This window comes from Notechis scutatus, chromosome 3 (assembly GCF_049901735.1).
Source record: "Notechis scutatus isolate UNSWTSFEM ecotype Mainland chromosome 3, rNotScu1.2, whole genome shotgun sequence".
NCBI lineage: Eukaryota > Metazoa > Chordata > Lepidosauria > Squamata > Elapidae > Notechis > Notechis scutatus.
The window spans coordinates 122,741,575-122,760,215 of NC_142011.1; the positions used below are offsets into that span (position 1 = coordinate 122,741,575).

Below are 18,641 nucleotides of genomic sequence, written 5' to 3' on the forward strand. Positions count from 1 at the left end.
TATGCTAATAGGCTACTTGGGAAAAAAGGGTCGTAATGAGAACCTACATGTCCATTTTATTTGATCACTGAATTTATATTCTGCCTTACTGCCAAAAACAGCAGATGATAATACAGTCATATTAATATTAATAACAACAGCAACAGAAGGAAATCAGCTAACAATACAATCAAGCACATGAATAAAAGACACAACTACCATTCTGCAAATTAAAGCTTACTCCTGCAGGTAGAAGAAATATTAATGCCAACATTCAGTTGAAATCTCTTTTTTAATCTATCCAGTCTCGGAGGGAAATCCATTTTGTGCATGTCTATATTTAAAATATTTTGAGCAGGTTTTATTCAAATGCCTTTGTTGTCTGTAGAGAATGTAATCATCACTGAAGGGCTGAAAATATGCTTTCACGAGGTTTTTCAACCCAGGAAACTAAATTTCTCAGAGAGGAAAAATGCATGATTAATAAAACAGCCATACATGAAAACAAAAAGCGACTAAATTCCTGATAAATAAGTTTGGCTGTCCCTTTTCTGGTGCCAGGAGACAGGAGAGACTACATAATCTGTCATATCGAAAGACAATTTTAGAATCTCATCAACTCCATAAAAATTACATTGTTGAAAAAAGTGCCTCTGACTCACTATGATTTTTACAGGGGTTGGGAGGAGGATGAAAAGGAGGAGGGAGAATGCCAAAGGAACACAATTAGTTTATACCTCACATATACATACATACATACATACATACATATATGTTTTTTCAAGTTTTTGTGGGTACTTACATGTATGGTATTCAGCTTTGTTTGGGTATTTTCCCACGTCATTATAGTTGTGCTTTTAAAGTTGTAGCAACATTTCGGCAGAATCTCATCTGCCGAGAGAAGCCTGATGATGGCAGATGAGATTCTGCCAAAACTTTTATATTTATATTTATATTTATATTTATATTTATATATATATTTATATATTTATATTTATATATATATATATATATATATATATATATATATATATATATATATATATATATATATATATATATATATATAGTGTGTGTGTGTGTGTGTGTGTGTGTGTACTGGCACAAAAAATGAAATTGTAAATCTAACCATGTCTAATAAATTAGCACTATAAGACTTGAGATTGGCCTCTCAGAAATCAACCTCAGTTTAGCAGGATTAAAGAGGCCCTATCTAATACATACCCAGTAGCTATCTGTCGTCACCTGAATCCATCATCTGTGGAACGTTGTTTGTCACATTAACATTCTGAATGTAACTGCTCAACGTACGCCCATTGCACTTATAGTCATGGACATCTAAGTGCTCTAGATGACACTTATTGAGTAACTTGTAGCTTGTATGGGCAAAAGGCACATCCTCAAAGAAGAAAAAGAAAGAACCACTCAGGTGGTTCTACAATGTAAAGTTTGAGAAAGGTTCAATCACTTGGTGTTTCAGGGTGTTACTTGAACTATCTTGAGATTTCTTGATGGAAGTAAATTCTTCTGATACCAAATCTCACCTGTCTACTCCAATAACCTAAACTGTACAGTGTGCTTGTTGTTGTTGTTTTTACTATACATTACTAACCAATATCTCCTCAAGAAAGTACTGTTCAATCCTTTCTTCTATCCACCTTCTTCATACATAGGTTTGTTGGCAGATGGGTAAAAATACCAGATGGGTAAAAATACCAAGCACTGCTGTCCTAAAACTAAGGAATGGCCATCAGCAAGAAAGCTGTTGCACGAGAAGACATAAAGCATAGCTTTTCATATGTTGCTGCCTTATATAGAGCTTGGCAAACCCCTTGTGTTATTCTATTATTTGTTTCTTTTCTCACCTTCAGAAAAGTCTCTCAGCATCTACATATTTTCAACATAGTTTAATTATCAGATGTGTTGGGCTTCCCATAATCCACAACCAGCATGACCATTGCTACTGCTTCTTCTACACAGAATGGCTGGGAAAGACAAATGCATAGAGAATGCCATCTGTGGCAATTCAGATCTCATTCAGCTCCTTTCACAAAACTGTTTGCACCCCTAGACAATTTTATCTAGACTCCTCAAGTGAGTACTATATACATACCCTTATATAAATCAGTTTGTTTTCACTTCTTCTCAAAAGGCATTTTAGTATAAATAAATGTGGGTATAAAAAAGGTTCTCTCTCCTCAATACATTTTGAATTACAAAATGCTTCATAATGATCCTTTAAAAAGCAATTGTAAGCTTGTTGAAAACTTGCATACCCTTTTGTGGAATTGGGGTTAATCATCATAAAGGTAGCAGTCAACTCTCAATTTTGTGTTCATATATTCATGAAAAAATTGCTGAGGAGGTAGAGCAAGACTGTGGATGTAAAGAAGTCTATCATCATTGCCATCAGGCAACTCTGAAGCACTTATAGTTTAAAAGGGCTCTTAGACAACACTTTCCATTTTTGGAAGTTGGAGGAAATAACAACCAACTTTATACCCATACTGAGGATTAGCCTTTCTTTTTCAGACAGCAGTCATAAGTGGGTGCAGCACTTTATTGTCTCTTGCTGGTCTTGAAAAAGCTAAGCAAAACTAGCTTGATAGGGAGCTTCATTGAGAAATCACCAGAAATCCCAGAGCTATAATCTAGACAGGATGTTAAAAAATAATTGGGGGGTGGGAGGATGACAAGGAGACATCCATATAAACACTCCCCTGCAAACTCTACAACCAAAATCTAAGCCAAGGCGTTTATTTACCTCAGCCTCAGTTGGTGGGCAGCCCCATCCTTAGCATCCCTGAGGCTGCTTATATTATCAGGCAAACAGATTACAAGCCTTTGGCCCTTCAGCTTGCAGCAGCAGCTCCTAAAGAGACCTTCCGTTGATTAGAAATAACTCTGTCTTGAAGCTACTATTTTAGAACTCATTCTCCAACCCTTCCCCCTTTGGAACACTTATCGTGGATTTCTGGACCACCCCTGCATTGCTACTTTTTGTGAGAGCAAGTAGCACAAGCAGCAAAATAAAATAAAAAAAAAACCCCAACAAATAAATTGGTCTAACAAAGGAATTGTGTCTGTGGAATTTTAGACCTATGTTTCTTTTTGATAACATTCATTTTAATGTATGTTAACTGATGTTATTCCTGCAGGCTAGGTGAAATTTCTAAACACTTAAGCACCATGTTTACATATAATGCTGAGCTATAACATGGTTTGGCTTAGTACTGTATGAAGCTAACTAATTTTTTTTTTAGAAAACTAGGGTTTTTATAAAATCTATGGCTCAGTGCAATGTGTGAGTCCTGTGAAGCCGTTCCCACAGCTTGCCCAGCCCCCACTGTGGCAGCCCTGAAGACTCCCAGTAAAGATGGCTCCAGGGCTGACACCAGTCTGATGAATTTGTGGCCCTAGATCGCCCTGAAGTCTCTAAGACACTTCCTGGAACTAGTAACAAACGAAGTTAACTCTCTATATATTGGCTAATTCAAGTTAAGAATTTTAAACTGACAGCTTTGTATTAATAGACAAAATATACAAAACAGCTGGTGGCACCTGTAATTGGTATGGCACAATTATACCATGTTAATTTTGAGACTGGCAGGTAACTTGGCAGATTTCCCTGGTAACACCAATTATCTGTTAATCTAAGAGCTTTTGGGACCCCGTGCATCCCTCCAACTTAAATAAAATACAGTGGGAAAGCTGAGCTACAGGATCAAATGAACTAAGATCATAAAGATTTTAGTTATATGTTGCTGAGTACACAGAGCTCTAAAATAGTAGAGCTCTGATTGTACCTTTGCCAAATAAAGCTCCCTTTCGTTGCAAGTGGATAGCTCTGTTTTTAGAACTATGATGCCCTCTAGGAGAGAAATAGTTATAGAATGACTGTGGTAGGACTAGCCATTTCATACTTGTTCAGTTGAACTATATAAATCTTGAAGAAGTGGGGGAGGGAAACATCCAGGAGAGAAGAGTAGCCAGAGGCAAGTTTCTTCTTAAGAAATTCCCCAATGGCCAGGGCTATTTAAAAAATGTTGGTGTTTAAAGACTGTACAATTCTGACAATAAAACCAGTTCAGATTGCAACCAGCACCAAATTAATTGAGGGGCAGACAACCTTTCTCTTATGACCCTTAGAAAAAAATGAATGGGCCACAATTTAGAACGGACAAAGTAAATAGGGCCAGTTTGCAGTTATTATATGAATGATATCTTTTTAAAGGTAAAAGTAAAGGTTCCCCTCGTACATACGTGCTAGTCGTTTCCAACTCTAGGGGGTGGTGTTCATCTCTGTTACAATGCCGAAGAGCCAGCACTGCCCGAAGACTTCTCTGTGGTCATGTGGCCAGCATGACTAAACACCGAAGGCGCACAGAACGCTGTTACCTTCCCACCAAAGTGGTCCCTATTTTTCTACTTGCATTTTTACATGCTTTCGAACTGCTAGATTGGCAGAAACTGGGACAAGTAACAGGAGCTCATTCCGTTACATGGTGCTAGGATTCGAACCACCGACCTTTCTGATTGACAAGCTCAGCATCTTAGCCACTGAGCCACCACGTCATTTACCTCTTTACCTCTTTACGCCACCCTATATCTTATCTCTTTACTATATCTTATCTCTTTACGCTACCCTATGCCTTATCCTCTTGCAAACCCAAATACAAAGCCTAATAAGAAACAATCCCTAGAAGGGTTTTTGCTTTGGTGAGCAAAAGTGGATGGGCCGCTTTCTGAATCCAAAAAGCAAAATGATTCCATGAGACCCATTTTAAAATATATTTCTGTTGCAGGTTGCCCAATATGAACCAATGATTGCATTGTAAAGTTGCCTCAAAAACTATGTTCCCAATCATTTCAGACCAACATGGAGAGAAATGAAGTGCAGAAGTTCATGGGCTGTGTCTACATTACTTGCTCCATCGATAATGATGGACTACAAACCATGATGATTTTGTTCACACAACACCTTAAGACATGCATTTTGTTGCAGCTTCGTCCTTATGATACAGGTAGTCCTTGCTTAATGACATTGGTTTAGCGACTGTTCAAAGTTACAACGGCATTGAAAAAAGGTAATTAACAACCAGACCTCACAACCATCAAACATCCCCACATTCACAAGATTGTGATTTGGGCACCTGGCAACTATCACACATTTACGATGATCACAGTATTCTGCAAACATTTGATTGCCATTTGCAAACTTCCCAGCCAGCTTCCAACAGCTGGCAAGAGATCACAAATCATGATCATGTGGTGTCTTACTTAATGACCTTGGGTAATTGCAACCGGAGATGTGGGAAGTGCTGCCACTAAATGGAGTGATCAATGTTTCACTTAATGACTGCTTTGCTTAGTGAAGGAGTTTGCTGGTCCCAGTTGGGGTTAAGTAAGGACTACCTGCATATGATAAGGATGAATAACCTTCAGCCCCACAAATTCAAAGGTTCACTCTTCACCTCAGTGAAGTGCTTTAGGCTGTAAAAGCAATCCAATTTGCCATGACAAAGAATAGCAATGACCTCTTTTGCCCCAGGCCCCCAAATCACTTCCAAGGCTGCTCCAATATGATCAGTAGCCGAAAGTATTTCGAGGCATTCTTTGTCCAGTGAAATTCAATAACTTTTTCCAATGTTCGGCACTTTGATGAATAAAAATGGAATTTTAGGAGGCAATTTCAGTAAATGGAAAACCACATATTCTTTTTACTAAAATGGATTTGTATGGTTTTAATATATCTGTCTCACTGGAGTTTATACAAGGTAAATGTTGATCTCACATTTTGTTTTTAAGTCGTTTTTAGTTTTGTATGCTACCCAGAGTCTATTGAAGTTAGGTGGCCAATAAATTGGAATGGATGAATGAATGAATGACCCATTCAATGTGTGAATTATATTCACGTTAGGCCAGGGGTCACCAACCTTTTTGGACCTCAGGGATCACCAAACTCATAATTTTAAATCCCACGGACCAGAGACCCTGGGAAAATCCCCCCAAAAGTCTGCAGGAAAATTCCCTACCCTGTTTTCCTACCAATCGATCATTCTTTATTTGGGATTGCAGGATACCGTCTCCAGCTCCATTCTCAGGTGGAGAGAGAGAGAGACTTTTGGCTTCGTGCAAGGAAAGCAGCAGAAGCAGCAGAAGTCTGTCTTTCTCTCCCACAAACTCTGCCAGAAATGAAACTTTGTGAGACTTGTTGCACCGGCGCAGCCTCTTGGAGCAGGATGCCTTGCAGGGTCCCAAAGACTAATTTCTGGCGGAGTTTGGGGGAGAGAAAGAAAGACTTTTGCTGCTTTTCCTTGCATGCAGCCAAAAGCAGTAAAAGAAAGAAGCAGAAAGAAGCAGCTCAGTGTCCAGGTGAGGCATGTGGAGCAAGTGGGGCAAGTTTTCCCCCCTTGCTCTTTCCCCCCTCCCCTCACTACCTCATGTTGTTCGCAGTGCAAGCAACACAAGCCTTGTGTTCCCACGGGCCATGTGGACAGCGCAGCCTTGTGTTCCCGCGCAGCCTGGATTAATTGCTTTGAGCAGTACTTTGGGGGGTGACATTTCTCTGAGGACCACCAAAATTTTCTCATGGACCACCAGTGGTCCCCGGCCCACTGGTTGGCAATCACTGCGCTAGGCAATCCATGTCCATTGTGTCATTGTTTCAGAGATTTTTCCTTACCTAAACAGAATGGTAAACCAAAAAGTTATCAGAGCGGGAGCAACTTCCAACTTTCTTCCCCATTGAGTTTCCTTGTGGGAAGCTGGCAAGAAGCCATGGAAATCTTCTTTGCTCTCTTCACTCCCTCCCTCCATGTTCCTTTCTCCCTTCTTTCCTTCCTCTCTCTGTCCCTCCCTTTCCTACCAGTTTCCCCATTTACTTTGCTTGTTGAAAATGTGTAGGGAGGAAGTCAGCAGGAAGTTGCAAGTTAAAAGCCAGTAGGCAGATAAATGGCTGCTGCTAGTGGGAGAGAGAATGAAGGGTGCACAAAGGTGTGTGTAGGGAAGGGTGCATGGGTATGACAAGATATGCATGCAAGTTGGATAAGGGTGCGTGGGTGAGTGATGTGCGTTGGAGAGAGTGCATGGTGTTGCATGAGAGGAGCTGTGTGAGTTAGGTAGGGTGATGTGGGTATACAAGATGTGCCACATGGAGAAAATGCACACAGATCAGGAAGATCATGAGGTGCCACACCACACTGATTAGGGAAGGTGTGCATGTGTTGTGTGCAAAAGAGGCACCAGGCGAGTCAGGGTGTGTGTGGAAGAGGTGCCATGTGGGTTGGGGAAGTCATGCAGGGGTTAAGATATGGAGAGCACCAATTGGGGAAGGCATATAGGGATTCCTTCCTCCCACCTTCCCTTTCCGGTAGTTAAGTGACTGCTGGTGGTGGAGAGAGGGAGTGAGGGATTGCAAGAGTGGCTCGGAAATTGATACAGAATGTTGAAAATGTAGATATGAGCACAGTAGCAGCCCAGCAGCACCAAAGCACCACAACTTTCCCAAATTTCATTCCCATGAGTCATGGATCCCAGATTTTGCACACATTCCACAAGTTACCTCATTTGAGGTACCTTGGTTCAAAAATTGTTGCCCTATGATGTAGTGTTTTGCCTAGTTAAAGAGTTTTAGCTGTAGTCAGATCTAACAGGGATAGATTGGAGACTATTTCTAGGCAGTTCTCTGCATAATCCTATCTTCTTTTGGATTTTGACACTCACTAAAACACACTCAATACAACTTGAACAATTGTCTTATAACAATTAAATGGGTTTTTTTACTTCCAAAGAAACCCCAGAACTAATCTTTCCTCACAGATTAATCCCCCCATTCCATAATCATTTAACTAGCACATTTTTTGCTCCATTGTGTGTTTTGAGGTGCTGCAGCCCCTACTGTGTACAATATTCCATTAACCATGTACAAAACATTGACACTGTTTGCTGTTTTTCAAACAAATGATTCCATTGTTCTACTGGTGCTGCCATTGAATTGCTGGATTCATTCACTCTGCACCAGACCTTGAAGTGTTCTTCCCCAGTGAATCACCAGTACAGTGCTCAGCAGTAGCATGAATCTTGCCCCCTAAGGTACATGTTTTGTGCATGAAGTTGTGTGTCAATTATTCCAAGGATACTTCTAAGCTACTATATTTGCCAGATGAACATCCATTTACTGATTTAGAGGCTTTTTAAAGTTCCTCTTAAACCCCACCACCCTTTTTTTAAACATCCCAATGATTCCATTATAAGGTTACAATATTCTTACATTAGAGAAGAAAATATTCAAAATGCAGCACCTGAACTGAAGCTCCCACAATGCTTTACTGATACAGGGCAAATAGGATTTACCATACATAAATACACTAAAATCTATTTATTCAAGAGATTGTTTTCTTTTTGTTATACACAGCAAATAGCTAAACTGATCCAGAAAGAATAGAATAACAGTTGGAAGGGACACAGGGCAGCGGGGTGTCTTCTAATCCAACCCACTGCTCAAGCAGGAACAGCTCTATCATTTCAGGCAAATGGTTGCCCAATGTCTTCTTTACAATCTCAGTGTCGGAGCAACCACAACTTCTAGAGGCAAGTTATTCTGCTGATGAATTGTTCTGTCAGGAAATATCTCCTTAATTCTAGCTTGATTTTCTCCCTGATTAGTTTCCATCCATTGTTTCTTATCCTGCCCTCAGGTGCTCCGGAGAATAGGCTGGCCCCCCTCTTCTTTGTGGCAGCCCCTTAGATATTAGAATATTGCTATCATATCACCTCTGGTCCTTCTTTTCATTGAATCAGACATACCCAATTCCTGCAACCATTCTTCATATTTTAGCCTCCAGTCCCTTAATCATCTTTGTTACTCTTCTCCGTACTCTTTCTAGCACCTGAACATCTGTTTTATATCTTGGCGACCAAAACTGGATGCAGTATTCCAAGTGTGACCTTACCAAGGCATTATAAAGTGGTATTAACATGTCACATGATCTTGATTCTATTAATGCATTGTCTTTTTTGGCAGCTGCAGTACACTGCTGGCTCATATTTAAGTGATTGTCCCCTAAGATTTCAAGAGCCCTCTCACAGCAAATTATATTGGGCCAGGTACCACCTTTTTATATTTGTTTTTCTTGCCTAATGTAAAATGTTATTTTTCTCACCACTGAATTTATTTTTGTTAAATAGGGCTCAGTGTTCAAGTCTGAAAATCCTTCTGTATCTTGAGCCTATCTTCTTGAGTGCTGGCTATTCCTGCCATCTGCAAATTTGATGAGTTCCCCTTTTATCCCTTCATCTAAATTATTGATCAAGACATTGAAGAGTATTGGGCCTAAGACAGAACATTGGGAAACCCCACCACATACTTCCCTGTATATAGACGCAGTTAAAGACTACATGCTGAGTGTGGTTGGTCAGCCAGTTATGATCCATCTGGTGGTGATACTGTCTAACCCAGGGGTCGCCAACCTTTTGGACCTCAGGGACCACCAAACTCATAATTTTAAATCCCACGGACCTGACACCCTGGTAAAATCCCAAAAAAAGGTCTGCAAGAAAATTCCCCACCCTGTTTTCCTATCGATCGATCATTCTTTATTTGGGATTGCAGGATACCATCTCCAGCTCCGTTCTTGTGGGGGGGTGGGGAGAGAGAGATTTTTGGCTTCATGCAAGGAAAACAGAAGTCTTTCTTTCTCTCCCCCAAACTCTGCCAGAAATGAGTCTTTGTGAGACTTGTTGCGCCAGCACAGCCTCTTGGAGCAGGATGCCTTGCAGGGTCCCAAAGACTCATTTCTGGCAGAGTTTGGGGGAAAGAAAGAAAGACTTTTGCTGCTTTCCTTGCGTGCAGCCAAAAGCAGAAGAAATGGAAAGAAGCAGCCCAGTGGCCAGGCCAGACGCGTGGGACAAGTGGGCCCTTTCCCCCTTCCCTATCTTGTGTTGTTCGCAATGCAAATGACGCAAGGCTTGTGTTCCCGCAGGCCATATGGGCGGCGCAAACTTGTGTTCCCGCACAGTCTGGATTAATTGCTTTGGAGGATGATTTGGGGGTAACATTTCCCTGTGGACCACCAACATTTTCTTGTGGATCACTGGCGACCACTGGTCTAATCCATATTTTTCTATATTGTCAAGTAGTAAGTTGTGGTCTACTCTATTAAGTGCCTTTCTAAAGTCCAAATAAATTATATCCATAGCATTTTGTTGGTCTAGTAATTTTGTCAAAGAATGCAATAAGATTTATCTGGAATGATGTTTTTGACAAACCCATGTTGGCTTCTGGTTATGACTTTGTTTGCCTCTAGGTGTTCGTGCAGATTTTTTTTAACTTTTCCAGAATCTTCCCAAGAATCAAAATCAGGCTGATAGGTATGGATCAATTTTTTCCCTTTTTTGAAGATGGGAACTACATCAGCCCTTTTCCACTTATCTGGTAATTCCCTTGTGCTCTAGAATATTTGAAAGATATGGTCCAGTGTTTCTGAGATCATGTCTGCCAATTCCTTCAGAATCTTGGGGTGCGATGCATCCGGTTTTGGTGATTTTAATTCGATTAGTGTGGATAGGAGTTTTCTTACCATATTATTTTGAATTGCATTCCTAATCTGCATTTTAAAGTATTCTTTATAGGTTGGACTGTTTTTTTTCCTTTTGTATAAAGACAGAAGCAAAAAATAAGTACTGCTTTCTTCATGCTGTTCATCACTTTCTTGCCATTAATGAACCAATTGTTTCCTTGACTTTTTACTTTTTTACATGTTGAGAGAAGCCCTTTTGTTGTTATTTTTGCCTTTTGTTGCAAGCCTTAGTTCATTTTGAACCTTAGCTTTCCTGACTTCATCTTTGCAGGTTCCGACTATATGTTGATCTTCTGCCTTGATTATGTGCTTCTTGCCACTTTTTATACTTGTCCTTTTTGTCTTTCAGTTTATCAGAGAGTTCTTTGTGCAGCCATGCTGGTTTGTTTTGAGATTTTATTTTTATTCATTGGAATTGTGCTAAATTACAATCTCCCTTTTTTTAAAAAAATCTGCATAAAGCCATTGGGGGTAGGTCACCCTTTAGCACTGAGTCTAATATTATCAGATACTCAATTGTGTATCTCTGCCACAGGTACCCAAATGGTTAAGGTTCCGTTAGTTGTCTGTAGACTATCTAAGTCTGGATGGAGAAGAATTGGCTTCAACCCAGCCACACAAAGAATGTGTGGCTGTGGGTTTTGGGCCTCGCAGCCTGGAACTCAGAAGATTTCATCTTTGACTCTGGGCAGATTTGCACTCCTATTAAGTTTCAGTATCCTATTTTGGGGGTCCTTCTGAATTCACAGCTCGTTTGATGAGCAGAACTTTCATTTTACAGGATACAACAAATCATAGTTCTGACCACTTTTTATATGAGTAGCATGCAGTTTTTCTTTTATATTTTAGAGCCACATTAAGTTGGGTGGCTCATAAATATTCTAAATAAATACAGTACATTGCAAGTACAATTCCTAGATTGCAGATAACATAATTTAGCAGCTGGTTCCTTTAGGACCTCCTTGTAAGATTTTGATAAAAATCTTATTTCTGTTGTATTATCAGAAATACTAATCAGGAACAGGTAAAGATGTGAAATTACTATGAGCCACCAACATCGAGCAATTAAAATAACATGTTCTAACATTTCTCTACTATGCCTACTATTATAAAGATTTGTAAACTACATTCTGAAAAACTCTGGACCTCAGTGGAAGATCAGTAATGACAAACTTTTAGGAGAAATAGCAGCAAAGCTTGGAAAGATAACCCATATCAGGAATGGTCTTCATCTAGTAGTGAATGACTTCTTATGGTATCTTCTTAACTTTTTTCAGCACTGTAATTCAAAAGTATCCATTTTTCTTTATTCAGCCTTTTTGATGATCCAGCTTTCACAGCAACTATATAACCTTGATCATATGTACCCCATAATGTTAGTGTGATGTAGTTAACCTAAGCAATTATTTGTTGAAGCAAGGAAACTTAATAAACTCAATATGAGATTATCTGTGGCATACCTAAATAAACCAACACTTACTTAACCACAGAATATTCAGTCATGATACTGAATTGCAATTACTACAAAATTCACCATACGGCTTTTGAACTCTCAGCTGGGAGAAGTGAAGAAAAAAAAGCATAATATTCAAGATCATTATAACTGTATCTTAGTTATAAATCTGAACTAAATCACTGGATATAGGAACATGTAGGTTCTTTTTCAATGGACAGTTCTAATTTTATATCAATAACAGTTAAGGATGAAATAAAGAATTCTACATCTGTTATACACTATTTCACGGTAAAAATAGAATGAAGAACAGGTATCCACAATGGCTTTTAAATATATATTTTATTCTATAACGAAAAAAGAAGTTCATAGTCAGAAAGATACATGTCAATGATGATGCTTCTGCTTAAACTGAAGTCCACAGTAACCACATGTCCCTGTTTTTGTATCTTTGTCCTGCAAATATAAACGGTAAAAATAAAATACAATTTTATCATTTCTGCAAATTTATATGTTCATATAAATTCCTTGTCAATGAAAAATTATTTCTCTTAAACATTTCACTCATTAATTGAACTGAAATACAGATAATCATTGACTTAAACCATTTGTTTAGTGATCCTTGAAGTTACAATGGCACTGAAAAGAATGACCTATAATCATTTATGACCGTTGCAGTATCCCCAGAGTTATGTGATCAAAATTTGGATGCTTAGCAACTGGCATATATTTATGACAGTTGCACTATCCCCCAGCTATTTAAAAGATTTATCTGTAGTCCTCAATTTACCACCAGTCAATGACTATCACAGATCCCCTGAAAGGATCGTGGGGACTCCTTGACTATAGTGAGGACCAGTGCAGTCAATAAAAAATTCCATTAAAAAAACTCGACATATAAATTTCTGCAAGTAGCAAAATAATGAGGAAAAAACTGGATTAATACAAAATGGATAATGAACAATGTATTACACTTAAACAATCATTGGAAATATATACTTCTAGTCTAGTGACACACAAAACTGAATACAACTATAACTGTGGATTGTCAATATATTTTTTCACTTCCATGATAAGTAGAATAGCTGAATTTCTTAGTAGCCTGCACATATTTTTCTAAACAGGATGATAACAACACTGATTACATATGGACAATTGAATTACATTACCAAATTTATATATACTTTAGGATGGCCCAAAGCTCCTCCACCACCATCACACCATATAACTCTAGTTTCGACTTCACTCACAGGTTGTTCAGCAATTAAATCAATTGCAAAGTTTTCATTGACCTACAACAGCGAAATAAAAAGAAGTTTCACTATGTAACAATTCAACCAATACACTTTGTTTAGCAGTACTGATACAAGCAGTCATCACATTCTCATAAAGAGTAATAATTGAAAACCGGCTGCCTTCAGTAACAAATCTGTTTCACTGATTTTTTTTATATTTGAAACTTGTTTTCCCTTTCCCCCACATTCTGTAATCCTAAGTGCATTTTTAACCTAGAGAAGAAAAGGTTGCCCTACTGCAGAATTTACAGAATAAACATCTAATTGCATTTTAATATTATGAATGAGCCAAAAGTGTAAATGAAATTTCATTACTTCAAAAGAAATCTGAAATACTAACATAATATTCATAAAATCAAAAATATCTAGCACTGCATTTATTTCAATTAATAGGGCTTATTTTTCAGGGTGGGAAATAAAGTATATTGAAACAACAGGGTGGCAAAGTCAGAAGAGACATGAGTATTGTCACTACATTTTTAAGAAACAAGTCTTTAAAAGTTAACTAATTTATTTAGCTCAATAGAAAATATCCCTGCTTGATTTTACACACTTCTGATGCAACTACCAATCCCAGATCCCAGATATTTCCTTGGCACTTCCTGGGAACATAAAGGTCTGTATTGCAGGAAAGAGAATGAGGAATTCCCTTCTTTACATATATCACTTGAATATATTTTTAAAATAGTACCACCTGAACAATGATTTTGAAAGTGTAATAAAAACAATATTCCATGAGACAACACTAAAATATAGTCCCCAACTAATATGTGGGCTACATCAGCATACCGATATAAAATTATGTTTTCTTATGGATCTTGACAGAGCCACCATCAATGAGGAGATTCTTAGCATATATAACGTCAGAAGGAAAGAAATCAATCTAATTTAAATAAAATGCTAATTAACTTTGCCAGATTATTTTAGATATGTCTAAACTGTATTTATGTTGAAATAACTAGCTTGAATTATGTAAATAGCACCAGGGTGTTTTTATCTATGACAAAGTTTTTAAAATGGGTATAGTTATAAGTTCTTTCGATTGTATCACATGCAAGTTTACTGTCATTTGAGGGAATGAAATTGGCTAACTAATAGGTTTATTGATTAAGTCATCAACTATTTGCTCACAAGGCAATGACATTATACACTGAAACATTTTACTGAACATTTCATTGAACATTTTATCAATACCTGGAGAAACTACAGATTCACAGTAAACATTTCTGACACAGATTTTACCTCTTTTTGTCGCCCAACAAATCGAACCCTCCTGTAGTCTTTTTCTTCATAAACCTATAATTAAAGAAGGAATATACTGAAAAGAACATAAATTCTGATTTCAGGAACGTGTAACAGGACAAAAAAAATGGCTGTAGTATAATTAATAGCATTTTCAGATATTCTGATGCTACAGAGCAGGGGTGTCAAACTCAAGGCCCGTGGGCCAGATCCAGCCCACAGAGGCCAGCCTGGAAATAGCAAAGGACTGGCCCACAGTGCCTCTGGCAGCCAAAACGGGGCACAAGGCAGGGTATGGGCCCCCACTGCATCTCATTTTTGGCCTAGACAGCCTCCTGCAGCACTTTGCTGGCCAAAACAGGGCTGGCAAAGTACTGATGTCCGTCCCATCTCTCCCCCCACCCCCCCAGCTGGCCCATGGAGAAGTACAATGCTGATCCGGCCCTCGAAGAAATCCAGTTTAACACCCCTGCTATAGAGTAAAGGAACAAATATTTTATGGAAAACAAAATATATTCATTATTAAATAGAAAAGATCCCTACCTTATTTTACAAATGAATGCTGCTAGATTTTGAAAAATATTTAGCTCTATTTCATGTATACTTTTAATATAAAATTCAATATTATTGATACCATCATGCCAAATATAATGAAGCCAAATATACAAATACATTGTCTGTTCTACTTTGAAGTAGTTTATTACACATTTTTAACCTGCCAATCAAATTAAAACACCTAAATCAGTTGGAAATTAAAACACCTAAATCAGTTGTATGTTACTTTATTTATACTATTTTAAAGGCTGGTGTTTAAAACACATTTAAAATTTAGACACATTTAGAATTATTAACTTACTCACCCCAAAACAATAAATCATTGTATTAAAAGATATTAGGAAAAAATGGATTATTTTTTCACCTGAACATTTTTTTAAAACATGTCATGCTGCCAGTGTGCCAGAATAAGATACATACAGAATTAATTTCATGCAGAAATATCTGTGAATAACTGGAAGCAAGAAACAAATTACAGGCAGCCTTTACTTAATAACCAGTCACTTAGCCGCCAGTTGAAATTACAACAGACCCTCCCAGAGCCCAATGGCTCAATTTTGAAGTTCCAATGGTCTACACACATACAATCATGTGATCCCATTTCAGATATTTAGCAACTGGCTTTCATTTATGGCTGTTTGCAGGAGTCAACAATAACAATTTTTGTTGACGTGCTGGAGTCAACAATAACAATTTTTGGCACCTTTTGCCAGTTTCCAGCATTACTTCTGGTTTGTGGCTGAAAATGTTCATTGGGGAAAATGCATTCACTTAATGATGTGTGATGTCAGTTTAACGGCTGCAGCAAATAGATCATATAATTGGGTATGGTCCTGTGATGATCCGCTTAATGACTATTATTGTAATTCTGGACTCAATTATGGTTGTAAATTGAGGTTGCAAATGTGAAAAAGATATGGTTGTAAATGTGAAAAAGACTGTAGTAGTAGTACTTCAGGATTTATAAGCACATGGCTGCAATCTCCATTAAGAATACAGTTTGTTGCCAGGGTTCCTTCTGAATTGATCATTGACCTTGGACAATCCATAACTTTTATTGCAAGGAAGATCTTTTATAGAAAGATCTTTGGCTGATAAACCAGATTTATGAATACCTAAAAATCTTGACTCATGTTGGTAACCTTGAGGTATAGGTATGCAAAACGTTCTTCACATGGAAGAACATCCCAAATATAAAATGCAGCAGTATGTGTGATGAACCACACCAAAAATTCAACATAACTCTTCTGCTGAAACAGATCCATCTTTTAAACCATCTACATAGATCCATCTATGTTGTCATTAGGGTGTTTAAAATCGTACAAGGCTCAGGACCAAATTGCTAGTAGAACCAACATTTAATCAAATAATCAATTTACACATGCTGTGGAACCTGCCAAAAATGCATTTGACAACTACCTTATGGCAGGCACTATGTTATGGAATAAACCAACAACATAGTTAAAGCTAGCCCCTTCCCTATAACAAGTTAGGATGGGATAATAATTAGTTTATTAATGTTCAGTGCCTTAATATTCATACTAAATTTTCTCTTAATTGCTTCATTTTCCTTTTTAGTTGTATTCTTAATGACTGTTTTAGCTGTATTTTGTAAACTGCATACGATAGCAGCAAACAAAATTTCTAAATCTATGGCTAATTAACTGTATGTATATTATTTTTCAGATCAAATGTTCCACTTTAATTAAGATTAAAGTGTGTCATTTTTTGACAATATTTAGTCTAACAACAAAATAATCATTGCCACACTAGAGACCTTATGTGCTTATGCATGACATAGCAACGTAAGTATAAAAGACCAAAGTTTGCACTGATATGATACATGTTTGTTATTTTTAATTCATACCACATCTATAAAAGACAGGAAAAAATCCAATGACTTATAAAACCTTTGCCTGCTAAACCATTTTTGGGACATATAGCACAACATTGTTTATAAGTTCTTCTATTTTACATCTGAGTTCTTTTAAAACTTTAGAATGGATGCAATATGGATATGATGATTTGTCAATAAGTACCAAAGTCACCTATTATTACTGCAAGCTCATGAATTCCTTTCTTTTAAAAAAAAACCCAACCAACTCTGGGACTCTTAGAAAGATAGAAACACAGAAAACAGAGGGCAGAAAAAAAGACCTAGTGGTCCATCCAGTCTGCCCTTTTGAGTCTTTATTTTATTTTATATTTTTGTATCCTTGAGGGCATAAAGAACCCACCCTCTGCCATCTCTTTTATTTTCCTTTTTAAGTTTTAATTCCCTGGAATATCCAGTTTATTTTACTAAAATCAAGCAAATGCTAACCCAAACCTTCCTTCTAGCTACAGCCCATGATGATGATGGTGATGACAAAGGGATTACTTTGCAGGTGGTTTCACAGTTCATGGGTCACTTTTGCTTCCACAGATTTAAAAGGCATCCCATAAAAACAGGCACAGAGAAAAGCATCCATCCGCAGGGGAGGAAAACCCGAGACAAGTTCCGCACATGAACTGCAAACAGACCCGGGAGTTGGAAAGCATTTGTACCACTCTCACACCCTTCTTTTCATTGCAATAATTTAAACCTCACAGCCAACGTAGCGGCCACAACATAAAAGCCCCAGAATTTTGTTGGGTCCAAAATATTCCGAACACAAACCGACCGGGAGCGGCAAAGAGCTAAGAAGCGGATGACCCTGAAGCAGAGACGGAAAATTAAGCAGGGCGGGGGGGGGGGCGGTGTCTCCGCATCCCCCACCCCCCGAGAGGTCGAGCTTTACTTACTTGTCCCGTGTGCGTCACCTTCTCACCGGTCGGGCTTGTCACGACTCCGTAATTCCTCCGCAACGCAATTCGCACAGGATCCGGGAGCAATTTACCTCTTAGCGAAATAAAGCCCGCCCGCAAGGGCAAGGCGAGCGCCGCCATTTCGGTAACCCCGTCCTAGCCTTTTCCCGACTCCGCCCACAAACAAAGCCACTGCGCAGGCGCGAGCCTCAGAGGCAGCCGGTTGGCCGAGCGAAACCAAAACCCCTCTCATCAACCTTTGACGCAATACGCAAAAACGTTTAAAAAAAAAAAAAAGCTCCACGTTGATGAAGTACTGGGCTGCTTAACAGGCCGCTGCTGACCGTAAGCTTGGTGTGTTGAGGACTATACGGTTGGTGGGTGTTGGCGTTAACTAGTGCCCCGGGCAAAAGGGCTGATTTGGCGGTAGGATTTGGAAGCGGGGGGGGAGGGGAGGGGAGGAGAACCACTGTTCTTGTTCTGTGGTTCCCTTGAAAGCTAAGCTGCCGAACCTGCGCATGCGCGTTTGGATCCCCCTACAGGTCGTTTACCGCAGGAGTCTCCAACCTTGGCAACGTTAAGACGTGTGAACTTCCAACTTCCAAAGCTGGCTGAGGAATTCTGGGAGTTGAAGTCCACAAGTCTTAATGTTGCCAAGATTGGAGACCCCTGGTTTACTGCGCAAGGACATTCAATTCGGACTTCTTCCTAGCGGTGGGCGAATTGCATGTTCAAGATACCAATATCGAT

At 38.7% G+C, this 18,641-nt stretch overlaps 1 protein-coding gene across 1 annotated transcript; it reads right to left on the minus strand.

Annotated features, from left to right (window-relative positions):
- Positions 1–12,335: 12,335 nt before the first annotated feature.
- Positions 12,336–18,300, minus strand: NDUFS6 (NADH:ubiquinone oxidoreductase subunit S6). Its single transcript, XM_026672506.2, has 4 exons — positions 17,889–18,300; positions 14,550–14,603; positions 13,182–13,304; positions 12,336–12,468 (listed from the first exon to the last, which is right to left on the minus strand). The coding sequence occupies exons 1-4, from the start codon at positions 18,030–18,032 to the stop codon at positions 12,400–12,402; spliced, it is 390 nt and encodes a 129-aa protein (XP_026528291.1). The 5' UTR covers positions 18,033–18,300; the 3' UTR covers positions 12,336–12,399.
- Positions 18,301–18,641: the final 341 nt, after the last annotated feature.